General features: G+C 55.8%; 1 protein-coding gene across 1 annotated transcript in view; it reads left to right on the forward strand.

The window, feature by feature from the left end:
• Window positions 1-15,820, forward strand: part of NSG1 (neuronal vesicle trafficking associated 1) — a 31,837-nt gene that overhangs the window by 13,095 nt on the left and 2,922 nt on the right. The window contains exon 4 of the mRNA XM_070613274.1: window positions 9,256-9,366. Within this exon, the coding sequence (XP_070469375.1) occupies window positions 9,256-9,366 (111 nt within the window). The remainder of the gene's footprint in view (window positions 1-9,255; window positions 9,367-15,820) is intronic.

The following is a 15,820-nucleotide window of genomic DNA, read 5'->3' on the forward strand; positions in this document are numbered from 1 at the left end:
CGGGTTCCAGAGACGGAAGAAGGCGGGGCCTTGGGGCCGAGGCACTTTTGCCTTTGTGGGCCCTTCCTCCTAATAAAAAAGAATGACATTATCTTATGACTGCCTCGGTCTAAAGATGAATATAATCCAGGCTGGATTCATTATTACATGCTCATTATTATATTGTTTCTTCTTTTTTGGTTTTTAAACAAAATTAAAAACCATTTTCTTGAGCTCTACAAGCATCGTGGGCCCAGCAGTGGGCCTGGGGTGCCTAACAGAGACGTCGGCCCTGCTCCTAGGGAGCTACCCTTGTCCCACCCGAGGCACTCCCGGGCTTCGTCCCTGGCCTCCAGGGCCACAGCCCACCCTGGAGAGTCCAGGTGTGGGGTCAGGCACTGTCATCACCCAGGCTCTCTGGGCTCCAGGGCCTGTGGAGGGCAGAGGTGCCCTGGGGCCTGCCTCCTTCCCATGCGCGGTCATTTGCTTAATAAAACCCAGAGCAGCGGCACCTCTGCGCACTGAATTTCTGTTCCCTTTGAGGTGTAGATCCTCGGGTCGGCTCCGGTGACGCGGAGGGCTGCTCTGGAGGACGCACTGGGAGAGGGGCTGCCTGCCGCCTGGCTCCACTTGCCCACTGGCTCGCTAGGCACTGGGAGGCGCCGCTTCAGCCTGTGGGGAGGCGGCTCGAGGGACTGAGCTAGTCTCTGGGGGCTGCTGGAACAAAGGACAACCCCCTGGCTGTCTCCTCTCACAGTTCTGGAGGTCAGGAGTCCTCACAGCCTCACGGGGCCTAATCAAGGTGTCTGCAGGGCTGGCTCACTCTGGGGGCCCTGGGGCAGCAGGCTTCCTTGCTTTTTTCAGCTTCTAGAGCCACAGTCCTCACATTCCTTGGCTCGTGGCCCCTTCTTCCATCTTCACTGCCTGCAGCACAGCATCTTCCAGTCTCTCTCTGCTCCATCTTCTCATCGCTTTCTCCTCGGTAGTAGAATCTTTTCCCATATAAGGTGACACGCACAGGCTCCAGAGATTAGGACCTGGGTACGTCTGGGAGACATTATTCAGCCAACCCAGGTGGCTTGCCGTGGCCTAGTCATCTCCATGTCTGAGCCTCAGTTTCCCCGTTTGTGAAACGCAGTCAGTAACACTGCCTCGCAGGCGCTGTCACAAGGAGTAGACAAGCTTTATTTACGCTGCCTCCCCAGTGCAGGGTGTGGCAGCAGTCTCCGGAGCAGCTGGTACAGTGGTGTTTGGCTTGAGGGTGCAAAGGCTGGGGTGAGAGCAGCCCCCAGGCTCCAGGAGTTCCACGCAGAAGGGGGACCCTCTGTTTAGCCCCATGGTTCTCAGCCTGGGCTGCGCACAGGCGGTGTCTGGGCAGTTTGCAATAATACCGATGCCCGGCTGTTGCCTCTGACATTCTACTGTCGCTGCTCTGGGCAGGCTCCCAGCCTCGGATCCTTAGAGCCCCTGTCATTCTGATACCCGACCACGGGTGAGCCCCTTCTTTGTGCTCAGGTTGGGTCATTGCCCATGGCTGCTGCTCCTCTTCTGGGGCTCCTAGGACCACCTGGGTGTCCTGTTGGCCTGGATTGAAGGTGTTGCCTTTGCAGTGACAGGGCTTCCATGACATGTGAAGGAAGGTACTGGATCTGACAGCCTCCGAGCATCTTCCTTGCCCTGATGCTGCAACACTGTGAGAGGTGGGGTTCCATTGTGCAGCGAGCGCTTGCTGTGTCCCACTGGGGCCCAGCACAGGTCTCCTGCAGCCCCCACTGTGAACTTGGGTGCTGGGCCGGCATCCTCTTTTCACAGCTCAGAGGGAAGCAAGCGGCAGGGGCAGATGCTCTTTCTGGAGTCAGTGTGTGTGTTGGCAGAACAGGCCTGGAACCCAGGGCTCTCGACACACGTTGGGCAATGAATGGTGAGTTTGTCTTTTGGCCCAGAGTTTTTGGAATTGGTTGAAAGATGGAGCCGCTGATGTCTCGGGCTCTTCAGATGCTCATAGTCATGGTGTGTCAATGAGAGAAAGCCTAAAGGATACTCCCAGAGCCTGGAGGAAACAGCCATGTCTGGTTAAGTAATTTCACACCTTGTTCTGGAATATTCCCAGTTGTCTCATGGTGGGGGGTAGGGGTGGTCAGGAAAGTCTCCAAACTGGGCCACAGATTAGGAGACAGTAGATGCTGGCCGATGTGGTGCACACATGTGCTGTTGGTGTCCAGAGAGGCTGGGATGTTCCAGAGCTTTCCTGGAGGCAGCGGGCCTGTCCAGGGCTTTGAAGGGTGAGGAGAGCCGGCAGCACAGTCTGGCCGGCTGGGGAAGGAACAAGGATGACGGCGGAGAGAGAACACCTTCAGGAGAGGCGTGCAGACCTGCGCCCCCTGAATCCAGAGCCCCGCGATGAGGGGCTGCATGAGTCTGCTCAGGCTGCCCCCACGGGGGACACCGGTTGAGGGGCACAAACAGCAGAAGTTTACCCTTCCACAGTTCTGGAGGCCAGAAGTCCAAGGTCAAGGTTTCGGCAGGGCCGTGCTTCATCTGAAACCTGCAGCGGAGAACCTTTCCACCTCTTCCTAGTGTCTGGGGGTTGCCGGCCATCTTTGGCTTTCCTTGGCTTGTAGATACAGGACTCCAGTCTTCTGTTGTCTCGTGACCTTCCCCCTGTGTGTGTGTGTCCAAATTTCCACTTTTTATAAAGACATCAGTCATGCTGGATGAGGGCTCACCCTATTGACCTCAACTTAATTTAATCACATCTACAAAGATCCTATTTCCAGATAAGGTCACATTCAGAGGTACCGGGGCTTACGACTTATGTATCATTTTGGGGGGGACACAATTGAACCCATAACGGGCCCAGCACGTGGGGCTGACATGCTCTCAAGCCCTTGATGCCTTGTCATTCTCCTGATAAACTATAAGAGCCTAAGGCATTGTTCCCTCTTCAGAGAGGAGAGATGCAGGTGACCTGCTCAGTCACATAATTGGCAGGTGGCAGAGCCGGGGTCCAATTCTGAGCCAGTTGGGGATCTTTCTGGAAAGGCCCATGGCACTCTCCTCAGGCCATGATAACCACAGGGGAACATCATGCCACAGAGTGAATTGCAGACCCGCACTTCTCTTCCCACCACAGGGTGCTTCCCAGGTCTGAGCAGACTCTGGGGCCCGGGAAAGGCCTGGGGTTTGCCAAGGTGCAGGGAAAGCCGGGGGACAGCCTGCAGGGCAGGGCTTTGCCACACCGGGTGCCTCCTGCTGACTCTCTGTAGATTTCTTTGCCCTCCTCCCTCGGCTATTCCGGGGACTCTCGTGTTCTCATTTCTCGCTTCTGTGAGCTCCTTGGCCATGGGGCCCGGGAATCCTGGATGAAAGGCGCAGGCTGGGTTCCAGGAGGGGAGCCCCGAGGAGGTGGTTCCCCATGGCCCTGCAGAGCTGGGGGCTATTTTTAAACCTAAACAGATGGGGCGCTGTGAACCCAACTCCAACGTGGCGTCCAAATTCAGTGATTTAAGGATGCTCCATGTCTCTGGGACTTGATATCATATTTTTCTTTTTTGTATTGAGATATAATTAGCACATAGCATGACATTAGTTTCAGATGTGCAACATAATGTTTCAGTATTTGTCTTTATTGTGAAGTGATCACCACACTAAGTCTTGTTAACATCTGTGGCCATACATAGTTACAAATTTTTTTTTCTCATGATGAGGCCTTTGAAGACCTACTGTCTTAGCAACTTTCTATGCAATAGGGTGTTATTAACTATGGTCACCGTGCTGTACACTACATCCCCGGGACTTATTTATTTTTATTTTATAACTGGAAGTTTGTACCTTTTGACACTCTTCACCCGTTTCAACCACCCCCCACCCACCGCCTCTGGCAACCACCAATCTGTTCTCTGTGTCTGGGAGCTTGGGTTTTTAAATAGATTCCACATAAAATGAGATCACGTGGTATTTGTCTTTCTCTGTCTGACTTATTTCACTTAGCATAATGCCGTCAAGGTCCGTCCATGTTGTTGCAAATGGCAAGATTTCCTTCTTTGTGTGGCTGAGTAATATTCCATTGCATAAATATGCCACATTTTTGTTATCCATTCATCCACCGATGGGCACTTGGGTTCCTTCCATGTCTTGGCTATTGTGAATAATGCTGCAATGAACATAGGGGTGCCTATATTTTTTTGAGTTAATGTTTTCGTTTTCTTTGGATGTATTCCTAGAAGTGGAATTGCTGGATCATGTGCTAGTTCTATTTTTAATTTTTTGAGGAACTTCCACACTGTTTTCCATAGTGGCTGCACCAATTTGCATTCCCACCAAGAGTGTACAAGGGTTCCCTTTTCTCTGCATCCTCGCCAACACTTATTTCTTGTCTTTTTGATAACAGCCATCCTAACAGGTGTGATATCTCATTGTGGTTTGATTTGCATTTCCCTGATGAGTAATGATGTTGAGCACCTTTTCATGTGCCTGTTGGCCATCTGTATGTCTTCTTTGAGAAAATGTCTGCTAGATCCTCGGCCCAGTTTTTAATCGGATTGCTTGGTTTTTGCTGTGGAGTTATACAAGTTCTTTATATATTTTGGCTATTAGTGCTTATCAGTCGTATGATGTGCACACATTGTCTCCTACTCGGTAGGTTGCCTTTCATTTTGTTGTTGGTCTCCTTTACTGTGCAGAAGCTTTTTAGTTTGATATAATCCCACTTGTTGATTTTTCTTGGTGTTGCCTGTACTTTTAGTGTCAAAGTGAAAAAGTCATCGCCAAGCCCAGTCTCAAGGAGCGTACTGCGTATGTTTTCTCCTAGGAGTTTTACGGTCTCAGGTCTTATGTTTAAGTCTTTAATCCATTTTGAGTTAATTTCTGTGTGTGGTGTAAGATGGGGTCCAGTTTTCCCAACATCATTTATTGAAGAGACTTGACTTTCTCCATTCTATGTTCTTGGCTCCTTTGTCATAAATTAATTGACCATATATGTGTGGGTTTATTTCTGGGCTCTTTGTTACGTTCCATTAGTCTGTGTGTCTGTTTCTATGCCAATACCATACTGTTTGGATTCCTATAGCTTTGTAATATAGTTTGAAATCAGAAAGTGTGATGCCTCCAGCTTTGTTCTTATTTCTCAAGATTACTTTAGCTATCTTGGGTCTTTTGTGGCTCCCTACATATTTGAGGATTGTTTGTTCTGTTTCTGTGAAAAATGCCAGTGGAATTTTGAGAGGGATTGTATTGAATTGCTAGATTGCTTTGGGTAGTATGGGCATTTTAACAACGTCAGTTCTTCCAATCCATGAGTATGGAACATCTTTCCATTTCTTTGTGTAATCTTCAGTTCTTTCATCAGGGTTTTACAGTTTTCAGCGTACACGTCTTTCACCTTCTTGGTTAAATTTATTCCTAGGTGTTTTATTATTTTGGATACAATTGTAAATGGTATTGTTTTCTTAATTTCTCTTCCTGATAGTTCGTTATTAGTGTATAGAAATGCAACAGATTTTTGTGTATTAATTTTGTATCCTGCTACTTTACTGAATTCACTTATTCCAACAGTTATTTGGTGGAGTCTTCAGGGTTTTCTATATATAATATCATGTCATCTGTAAATAGTGAAGTTTTACTTCTTCCTTTTTGTTTGGATGCCTTTTATTTCTCTTTCTTGCCTAGTTGCTCTGACGAGGACTTCCAGTACTGTGTTGAATAGAAGTGGTGAGAGCAGGCATCCCTGTGTTGTTCCTGATCTTAGAGGAAAAGCTTCCAGTGTTTTACCATCGAGCGTGATGTTAGCTGCGAGTTTCTCATATATGGCCTTTATCATGTTGAGTTACGTTCCCTCTGTACCCACTTTGTTGAGAGTTTTTATCATAAATGGATGTTGAATTTGTCAAGTGCTTTTTCTCCATATGTGGAAATGATCATAGAATGGTCATCTGTCATTTTGTTAATGTGCTGTATCACAGTGATTGGTTTGTGGATATTGAACCATCCTTGCATCCCTGGAATGAATCCCATTTGATCATGGTGTGTGATCCTTTCACTGTATTGTGGAATTCAGTTTGCTAATATTTTGAGGAAATCATTTCTAACAGGGCCTCTTAATCTGTTGTGTGCCATGGACCTCTTCTTAGAATAATGTTTTCAAATGCCTAAAATAAACTATAAAAGGTTACAAAGGAGGCCAGTTATATTAAATACAGCTCTCCCCACGGAGCACCCTGGGGGAGGCAGCCCTGCTGGCTAGACTGTGGAGAGAGCCCCTGAAGCTGCCCTTGCTGCCCCCAGGGGCCACCAGCAGGTCGATTTGGGTGAGCAGTAGCCGAGGTGATGTGAGGAGAGGAGGCTAGAGTACGACACGGCAGCAGGCGTGAGAGGCTGCATGGCTGGGGCTGAGAGCCCAGCTCTGCATCTGCCAGCTGTGCCATCTGAGTGAGTAAGGGAATGACAGTGGTGACAGCTGCAGCAACAAGAGCAAACGCTTCCTTCCATAGCTATTGCCACGCCCAGGCGCTGTCCCAGCAGTTCTGCCTGGAGTCCTTGGCGGAAGCCGGGTCCTCTCACTGCCGTTGGCGGGCAGGAGCCTGGGCCCAGAGGAGGTGGCTGATGTACTCAGAGTCTGGCTGCAGAGCTGTGCCATAGCCCTGCCCGCCCGCCTCTCCCACGCATTGGCAGGGTTGCTGGTCTTGTTGCAGAGCCCTGCATGTGCTGTGGCTGTTCCCTCTGCTGCCACATGCCCCTAGGGCCACTGCCCCCTCCCCTTCCTGGCAGATTCGAGCTCCTGCAGCATCACCCAGCTCAGCTGCCTCTGCAGTCTCCCTGGGCCAGGTGGTGTGTCCTTGTTGTGTGCTGGAGCCACCACTGGAACCCAGATGGCACCTTCCCCGTGGGTGTTTTGGGCCCTGAGGCAGCCGTGGCTCCATCCTGTTTGTGTCCCCGTGTCAGGCGTGGGCTCCGTATGCAATATAGGTTGTCCAGACAGCCTGGAGTTTCTCTGGCCCTTAGAGAGCTGACGGCCCTGAGAGACCAGGTGAGGGGTCACAGGAGGGAAAAGGGGTGGAGGACAAAGACGTTGACAGGGACTGACAGGACTCAGAGATGGGCAGGAAGGGCCTCATCAGAGGTGATAGAGACTTCTTGCGGCCTGGGGTGTGAGGGGCCGTGCCCTGGGCGAGGACACAGAGGGGATGGCGTCGTCCAGGCTGTAGTGAGTGTGAGCTGTGCGCGTGGTGGCGCTTGGAGATGGGGATTCGCAGCTGGGGGGGTGGCATGGCAGGTGGCCTGGGTGGCCATGCAGGGAGAAGGGAGAGAGTGGCAGGCTGGGCCAGCAGACTCTGGGTGCTGCCCCTCATCCTGTCCCGGGGTGTGGCAAGCCAGCCTGCAGTGCAGCAGGGTGAGCTAGAAAGGAGGGCGCCCTGGGTGGGGCCAGCCCTGGCACAGCAGGCTGTCTTGTAGTTTTGAGCTGGCTGGCAGGCTGGCCCTGGCCTGGGTTCCTAGTAGCCAAGACGCAGGCTCAAGGAGGATTCTGGACCCTGGCGATGAAGAGCTGGGCACTAGGGGCAGGGCACAGTGATGAGATGAACGCCCGCTGCAGGACTTATGATGGTTCTTTGTGGGCATCTGCCCAGTGCATTCCCCCTTCACAGCCTCACAGCGCCAGGTAGGTGGGGAACCATTGTCCTGTGTCACAGGTGAGGGGCCTGTGTCTCAGAGAGGTTCAGGGGCTTCCAGGGTCACACAGCCAGTGAGCTGTAGAGCTGCGGGTGGAACTTGGACCTCAGTGCCTGTGCCTAAGCTGGGTGCAGAGGGATGCACGGGGCTCCCTAAGGGAGGGAGGAAGGGAGGGTTCCCCAGGGTGACCTCAGAGAGTTCCCAGTGGGGCTGGCATCCTGTCTTCTAGGTGAGCGTGCTGTGCGGTTTATAACACACTCCTCGTGCTCATTTCTCATGTTACCCAGGACCCTGGCCAGAGATGCTGTGTTCCCCTTTCACACATGCGCACTGATGGCTCCGAGAGGCTATATGGGAGCTGAGGCTCCACAGACTGTGCCCTCCCAGAGGGCAGTCTCCACAAGCACACAGATTGGCTTTCTTCATGCTGTATGCCCAGTGCCCAGCACAGTATGGGGGGGACGGAAGGCAGGGGTCCTGAGCCCAGGGCGGGGCTCACTGTGCTCTGCCCGAGGGACTCCTCAGACCAGCAGGCCTCTCTGCAGTCTCAGGAAGCGGCAGAGCTCCCTGCACTTGGTGGCTGCGGGGCTGTGTGTGGCTGGGGAAGGAGCTCACCCCCACTGAGCCCTGGGAGGGAAGGTGGGCAGTGAGTGGCTAACGCGGATGGAGGCCCTGGCCTGGCCCAGTGCCCAGGGCCCCACTGCTCTGTCTCCTTCCCCCTGCTCGGGAGCCTGAGAGCCATCCCTCTGCTAAGCCCAGTGGGGAGTCTCGCCCCTCCCCGACCTGACCCGCAGCGCCTTTGCTGGCCCTTCTAGCCTCAGGACATGCTCTCGCCCCTGCCAGGTGGCTCCCGGCACCTGGTGAGCATCTACAAGGCCCAGACCCAGTGTCATTTCATCCCCCATGCCCTCCAGCTGGGGCAGGCTCTCCCACCCCTGTGGTCTTCCTGCGTGGTCGCACATCCATCCGCAGACGTGAGCTGAGCACATACTGAGCTGTGTGCTCGGGGTACAGCGCGAAGAAAGCCAAATCCGTGTGTTCGTGGGAACTGCCCTCTGGGGAGGGGACACGCTCAAACCGAGTGTGCAGAGGTGAGGGAGCCCAGGAGGGTCTGTCCTTCCCGCTCAGCTGGTCCCAGCTCAACAGGGCCGCTGTCCGTGGGCCACGGCGTCCCAGCACTGCGTACGCGGCTCGGGAGCCATCTAGGGGATTGTCGATAAGCGGGCGGTTGATGTCACCTCGGTGACTGGCGGCAGTCAGACGGGTAGCCTGCACCCACGTCTCAACTGTGTCTGGTGTCCGTGAGGCTTGATCGTATCTGTACCCCGAGTGCTCTCTGCAGGGCCCCAAGTACTAAAAATAGCTAATTTAAAATAAAGGCGACTTATGGACGTGGTGACAAAACGGTACAAAAAGTTGTCCAGTGGAAAGTGCTTTGGCCGCCCTCTCATCCCCAGACACCTTCCAGGATCCGTGTTTTTGTGCCTCCTTCCAGGGACAGTCTCTGCGCACGCTGGTGTGCGTCTGTCTTTGTGCATCTGTGTGTATCTGTCTGGCTGCCCCAGCACACGGTCTTCCCAGCCTCCCTGACGTCCCCACCTCTGCCCACAGGTCTCCGTGCTGGTCCTCTTTGCTCTGGCTTTCCTCACCTGTGTCGTCTTCCTGGTTGTCTACAAGGTGTACAAGTATGACCGCGCCTGCCCCGATGGCTTCATCCTCAAGGTAAAGCTCCGCCTCGCCCTGCGACCCTGGCATGCCTTTGCACCTTGCCCTCTCACTTGACCTTGCGGCGCCCCGGGGACAGGCACTAGAGCAGCAGGGGCCCTGAGCTCTGTATCCAAGGCCAGCGGTGGGGGTCCTTGTGGAAGGTTCCTGGTGGGAGGCCCTGCGGGGTCAGGGGAGGGAGGCAGAGGGCCAGGGGGCAGGAGGCGTGGTGGGACCTGTAGGAAGGGAGCTGCTGGGACAGGCCCTCCTGTCAGGCAGGCCCAGCTCGGCCACATGAAAGAGGAAGGACATGCCATGGGGAGGCAGCGGGAAGCTGAAGCGCAGAGAGGGGAGGGCTTGCCCCAGGCCACGTGGATCTGGGACAGGGCTGGGAGCACGACCCACCTCCCAACCACGTGTCCCTTGCCTGCCCTCCCGGCCACGGTGCTGCGTCGCTGGGCTCTCCACACTTGTGGAATGCGCTGTGATGCCTGCAAGTGGCACATAAGCGCACACCCGGGACAACAGGATGAAGTGAAGAAAAGTACAGGGAGGCAGAGGAGGGTGAGAAGACGAAGCCAGGAGGAAGGGAACGCACTTGCTGGGATTCCCTTTTCCCTACACGCAGCATCTGGGCCCCACGTTTGGTTGTGAACTTTCCAGAGCCAATGTGAAGAGGAAGTGCGATCATCTCCAGGATTTGGCACGGCTGAACTCAGAGCAGGAGAGCCCCGGCTATTGGTTCTGAGCATGCGCTCCAACAGGCTGGGGGTGTGAGCTGTCCATGGGCGGCAGCTGTTTGGGTTTTGCTAACGGGAGACGCAGAGCCGTTCCCCGAGGTGGCAGGCCAGACTGGAAGTCATGGCTCTGGCCTGGCCCTTTCCCTCCTTCCACATGGCGCTGTGCTCAGGGCTGGAACACAGCCAGGAGCCAGTCAGATAAAGACCCCCATCTTCTAGAAGCTCGCCGACATTCTCAAAAGAAACATAAGTCAACTGTACCCTGAGTTAGGAGGTTATAAACACTGAAAAGCAAAGCAGAGCAGCGTCGGGGCTGCAGTTTCTAGAAGGTCAAGTTCTAGCAAGGCTCATAGGAGGCCTGTGAGGGAGCCACGCAGCCACCTGGGGAAGCGCATCCAGGCAGAGGGAAGCCCCCCACCCCTGGGCTGGGGCTGGAAGAGTTTACATCTGTTTGGAGGCTGGAACGACAGCAGGCTTTAAAGGAGGCTGATCCAGAGGGCTGGGGGCTTCGAGGAGGGGAACACATGAGCAGACCCTGGAGGCCAGCAGGGCTGAACCAGGCAGGCTGGGGGAGGAGGACACACAGGTGACAGCAGGATGGGACAGGGCACGCTGGGAGCCACCCAGGTGTGATCTCGCTGGGGGACTGCGAGGCAGTGGAAGATGAACTGGCTGTGACCAGAACAGAGTGCCAGGCAAAGGCCCCTGGAGGAGGGGGAGGTGATGGGGTGGTCACTCGAGTAGCCTGGGGAGGGGACTGGAGGTTGGTAGGGAGCAAGAGGAGGCTGCTGCAGGGGATCAGGGAAGAGAAGAGGGTCTGGACAGGTCTGGGTGCTGGAGATGGAGAGGGGAGACCTATGTGACACTGGAAGAATGACTCTGGGACGCAGGGCAGGGACAAGGGGGGAGGACCTGGCCCAGAGCTGGTTACTCAGGCTGATGTCATGGAGAGGGAGCCAAGATGACACAGGAGCAGTGCCCTGATGGGAACCGGGGTGCAGAGAGAACTGGAAGTCCCCATCCAGACAGACGGCTCACAAGTAACTGAGGCCAGCAGCCCAGCTGGGAGGATCCAGTTTCCTTCCCGGCTCGTTCTCCTTGGGCCGGGGGCACGTTCCCGCATGGGGCGCGGGCCAGGCTGAACCTGCGTCCCCCCTGCTGCGGGACAAGTTCTGCTCAATGACCTGGGCCGGGTGGAATCGGGACACGAGGCTCTGCTTCTCGGACTCGCCACAGTGTTGGAGGGAGCAGGTGTCTGCGTGTTGAAAAGGCTCTACAGGGGACTGTGGTGACAGCCAGCCTTGGGACTTGAGCGTCCCTGATAGATTGTTCTGGATCTGTGTCTTTTGGGACTGGCATTTTCCACTGGCATCTACTGGGGGTGTCCTTCCTGGAGAACATAGCTGGGAGGGCCAGGGGCTTGGCTGTATCCGACTGCCCTCAGCTAAAGCTGGAGAAGGGGTGGTGTGAGCACGCACACAAGTCCCCTCCTCCCTCCTTCTTGCGTGTGTGTCGAGTACGTATCACACGCAGACGCTGGGCTCTCTACACAGGGCTCTTACTCTAAGATCTCACCGAATGCTTCCAGAAACCCCATGGGGTAGATACTGTTAGATGCCCATTTACCAGCAGGAAAATGGGGTACAGAGATGTTCTTCATCCTGCCCAAGGGCACGCCCTCTCTTCATTTCTTTCTTCAGCCTATGTTTATTAAGTGCCTCCTACCGTGCGCCTGGCTGGGTGCTGGGAGCACAGTGCGGGACAGGTCCTGCCCTTGGAGCTTTTATTCTGGTGGAGGACCGGCTGCGAGCAGACACAGATCCTGAGGATGTGGACACCGCTGAGTGTCAGGAAGAGGAGACATAGAGTGACTGTGAAGGCCTGGGGCCACCTCTTCCAGGGGGTTGTCACAGGGCTCATGTGCCTGGGATCTAAAGAGGATGGGCCAGCTCAGCCAAGGGGCCTGGTGAGGACCTGCTGCAGGCCAGGCTTGTGCTGAGGACATAGACGGCTGGGCCTGCTGACCCCAAGGCCCAGAGGGGCCCCCGTGGGAAGGGCTGATGGGCACAGGAGCTTGTGGCATGCAGGCAGGTAGGGGACCCGAGGGCAGGCGCCCCTGCAGGGGCTGTGGAAGAGAGGAAGGCTCCTCCTGTGGGCTGGGGAGGATGCTAGGTTTCTGCTTTTTTTTAAACCATGAAGTTATCCTGTGTATTATAGAAAAGTTTTAAACATAAGGGGGCGACTGGCCCAGACGCAGCCACACTTTTACATGTGAGGGTTGCTCGTAGAGACCGTGCGCGCACACATTCTCACAGTGGACCCGCTGTGAGTAAGGCTGAAGGGCGCCGACAGTGCCAGGGGCTGTTCAGCGCACGCTTGCGTGATCACCTCACCACTCCGATGATCATTTCATCTTACAGCTGAGGGACGAGGCGCAGGGAGGGTCGGTGACCTCCTCAAGACCACCGGCAGGTGACATGCAGTTCTGTCAGAGTCCTCCTACATAACGGCCCGACGGGCCTGGGTGGCAGCTTCCCGGGGAGCCCCTCCCCTCCTCACTCACATGCAGCTCCATGTGCCCTCAGGTGGCTTCCTTGCCCCTGGTTCTCGCCCACCACCAGGCCCCCATGGGGCCTCCCCGGCGTTTTCTCACAGCCTTGTTGTGTGGGCGGCCTTGGCATCGGTAACATCTCTCTTCCGTGGCCTAGGCACCTGTGGGCAGGGCTGTTCCATCCCTGGAGGCCCTGTCCCCATCTGGAGCAGTCATTCACGGCTCAGCAGGTGTTGGCTGCCTCAGGAGGCCCTGGGACCCTGTGCTGGCGAGGAGCAGGTGCAGTGCAGGCTGGAGAGGAGGGCAGCCGCCGCCTTGGTGGCCAGGGGCCAAGGCGCCCTGCAGGGCCTGACGGGCTGGCCAGGGAGGCATGCTGCACGGCTGCCTGGCTGCACGAAGTGTCTGCCTGTGCAGCCGTGGCCGGGCTCAGGATGCTGAGGGGAAGAGGGCATCACTTCAGCGGTGGCCTTTTTTGGCTTTTTATTTTTTCTGTCCACTGTGTAACCTTGGACACATCCTGGCTTCTTACCTGAGCTGGCCTACATTGACTTTAGTCCGCGTAGCAACCCCAGAGGTGTGACTCCTTAGCCCCATTTTATAGACGAGGGAACCGAGGCTCAGAGGGAAAGCGGACTCCGGTGAACTCAGCCTGTGACGTGGGCCAGGCTCCTACCAGCCTCAGCCTCTGACACGCTGCAGAGCAGCAGCGCTGGGCAATCAACACATGCGCCCCTCCATCATTTCTCTTCTGGAAATAGCTCCTTGTGCTCCCAGGGGGCTGGCAGGTATTTCTCATCTTTATCTTTCAGGGTTTGATGAGCTGGTAGGAAGAAGAACCAGTGCTCCAGAGGCAGGGCGGTGTAGGGCTGAGGGGAAAGCACGCATCTATTATTTTCCCTCTCTGCCGTTGCTAAACCGGTGGCAGTGAGTCACTGTCTCTGAGGAGGGGCAGTAGCTACAGCAATGCCAACAGGGGAACAGCCACGGCACCCGCCTGGGCCCCAGGCCCCGACCTGGGGGAGAGGCATATGGATTTGCAGCCAGGATCGACTTGTTTGTAAACCTCTGCAAGATCCCAGTGCTCTTGAAAGCCCCCTCCCCCAAACCAATCCCAGCCTTTACCACCCGCCATCTTCCAGATCCAGCAGTGACAAAACAGCTGCTCTGTGGGCCAGGTGCTGGACCAGGCACACACCATCACTGACCACGCTCAATGGCACTGCCTTCCCTCGGCCAAGAGGCCAGACCTGCCCCTTCCTAGTGCTGGATTTGCTGAGTGAAGGCCACAGGCAGGTCCCCAGGGGCTGGTAGGGCCGCTGGCCCGGGCTGTGGCCTGTTCCTCTTAGTATTCCTGGTGCCTGGCACAGACCTGGCACAAGCGGCTTCTAAACCTGATGGGCAGCCTACCTGTGAGAGAGCCTGTGCCCCTGTTAACTTCACACTCCTTTTCCTGGACACAAGGCCGCTGTCCCCTGTGAGAACCATCTGCCTGGAGAAGGAGCTTGCTCACTTAGAGACAGAACAAGACCCTCAGGTTACACTCAGTCAGCCAGTAACTCTGCTAATGGGACCTTTTCCACAACTGAGATGTTGTCCCTTCTCTCTCTCCACAAATCACATGTTCAGCCGTGTCACTGTTCCTGAGACTAGGCAGCAGCCAGGCAGTGTCAAATGGGTCCGCACATGGGTGGGGCCTTTGGGTTCAGAGGGTGATGTTACACCCTGATGCCCACCAAGGGCGTCATACAGACTGCAGGTTCACCCAGTTCTAGTCACAGCAGCTCCTATGGGGTGGGCCTCTCAGGCTCCCTGAGCGCCACAGAGGAGCTGCCTAGCACCCTGAGGGCGCTGAGGCTGAGCCAGCGCTGCAGCGGGCTGTGGAGCCCAGCAGGGGCCAGGATGCAGGAGCTGAGGCTCACTCCAGAGGCCCTGCGCGCTGGAGCTGGCACTTGGTAAACACTGGCTGAATTTAAGACTGTTGGTGGTTGATTCCAGAAAAGAGCACTTCTGCCCTGTTCGCCCCTGGGGCGGAGCTCATCACCTTGGTTTCTCACTGTCCTGTCTTTGAGTTGAGGGGCAGCCTCAGGGGTGACACGGTTTGGGGTCTGGAGCACTCTGATTAGGAGGCCCCGGCTGGAGTCTGGTTCTTATGCTCACCTGGGGGAGCCTGGAGCATTGCTTCAGCTCCCTGGGTCCCACGTGGCCCGTCTATGAGATGGGACTGACGGAACCCACCTCACAGCGAGAATGTACATGGCAGGCACTGGGCGACCTGCCGCTACGAGGAGGTCAGAGGAGGAAGACAGCAACCTGGGCGGCAGAACCCGGTCCTTTTCCTTTGCTGCCGGCGGGGGTGGGGGGGAGGGCAGGCGGGCCCAGGATCTGCAGGAAGGCCTCAAGGAGCAGCCCCTTAACTGGGGCGCAGAGCTAAGTGCCTTGAGCTTCAGAGATTGAAGAAAACCTGAGCTCAGGCACAGATGACTCCCAGCGGAGGTTCCCTGGGGACGTCCACGTCCCCGGCGCAGCAGCCCCCACAGGCCATCCTAGCGATGGTCTGAGGTGCCTGGAGACATCAGCAAAGATCTTGTCAGGTTCTCCACCCTGTGCCCGCCCTAGGGGGGTAAACAGATGCTCGGAGCAGCTGTAGTGGAAACTCAAGGGTTTCTCGCTGAGCCCCAGGAGCTGGCTGGAGTGCTGTGGATGGTGCACCGGCTTCAGATCCTGGCTCTGCACTTGCCAGCAAAGTGGCCTTGGCCGAGATGCTGCAAGAGCTTCGGGATCCTCTGGGAGACGGTTAAAAATGCAGACTGCCACGGCACAGATGTGCTGAGTCAGACTCTGAGGGGTGGGGCTAAGAATCTGGGTTTAAAACTCTTCCAGGTGACTGTGCAGGTGGCTGCGGCCTGGGCCCGGTCTTAACTGCAGTGTCACTTCACTATCTGAGGAGACCTTGACATTCATGCCACGCTTTGGTTGCTTCCACAAGATGGCAGGTTTATTTCTCTGTCATCTTAAAGCCCCAGCTGAAAGGCAGTGGTGCCCGTGAGGTCCTCCTGGAGCCCAATTCAATCCTGTCTTGGGCTGCCCTGCCAGCCCCGAGTGCTGCCCTTCTCTGGGCAGTCAGCCGGTGAGCAGGGGCCACAGGAGCAGTGGAGGGCAGGTGCTGCCCTTTAAGGGCCCA

This window comes from Equus przewalskii, chromosome 3, assembly GCF_037783145.1.
Source record: "Equus przewalskii isolate Varuska chromosome 3, EquPr2, whole genome shotgun sequence".
In the NCBI taxonomy this organism is placed as follows: domain Eukaryota; kingdom Metazoa; phylum Chordata; class Mammalia; order Perissodactyla; family Equidae; genus Equus; species Equus przewalskii.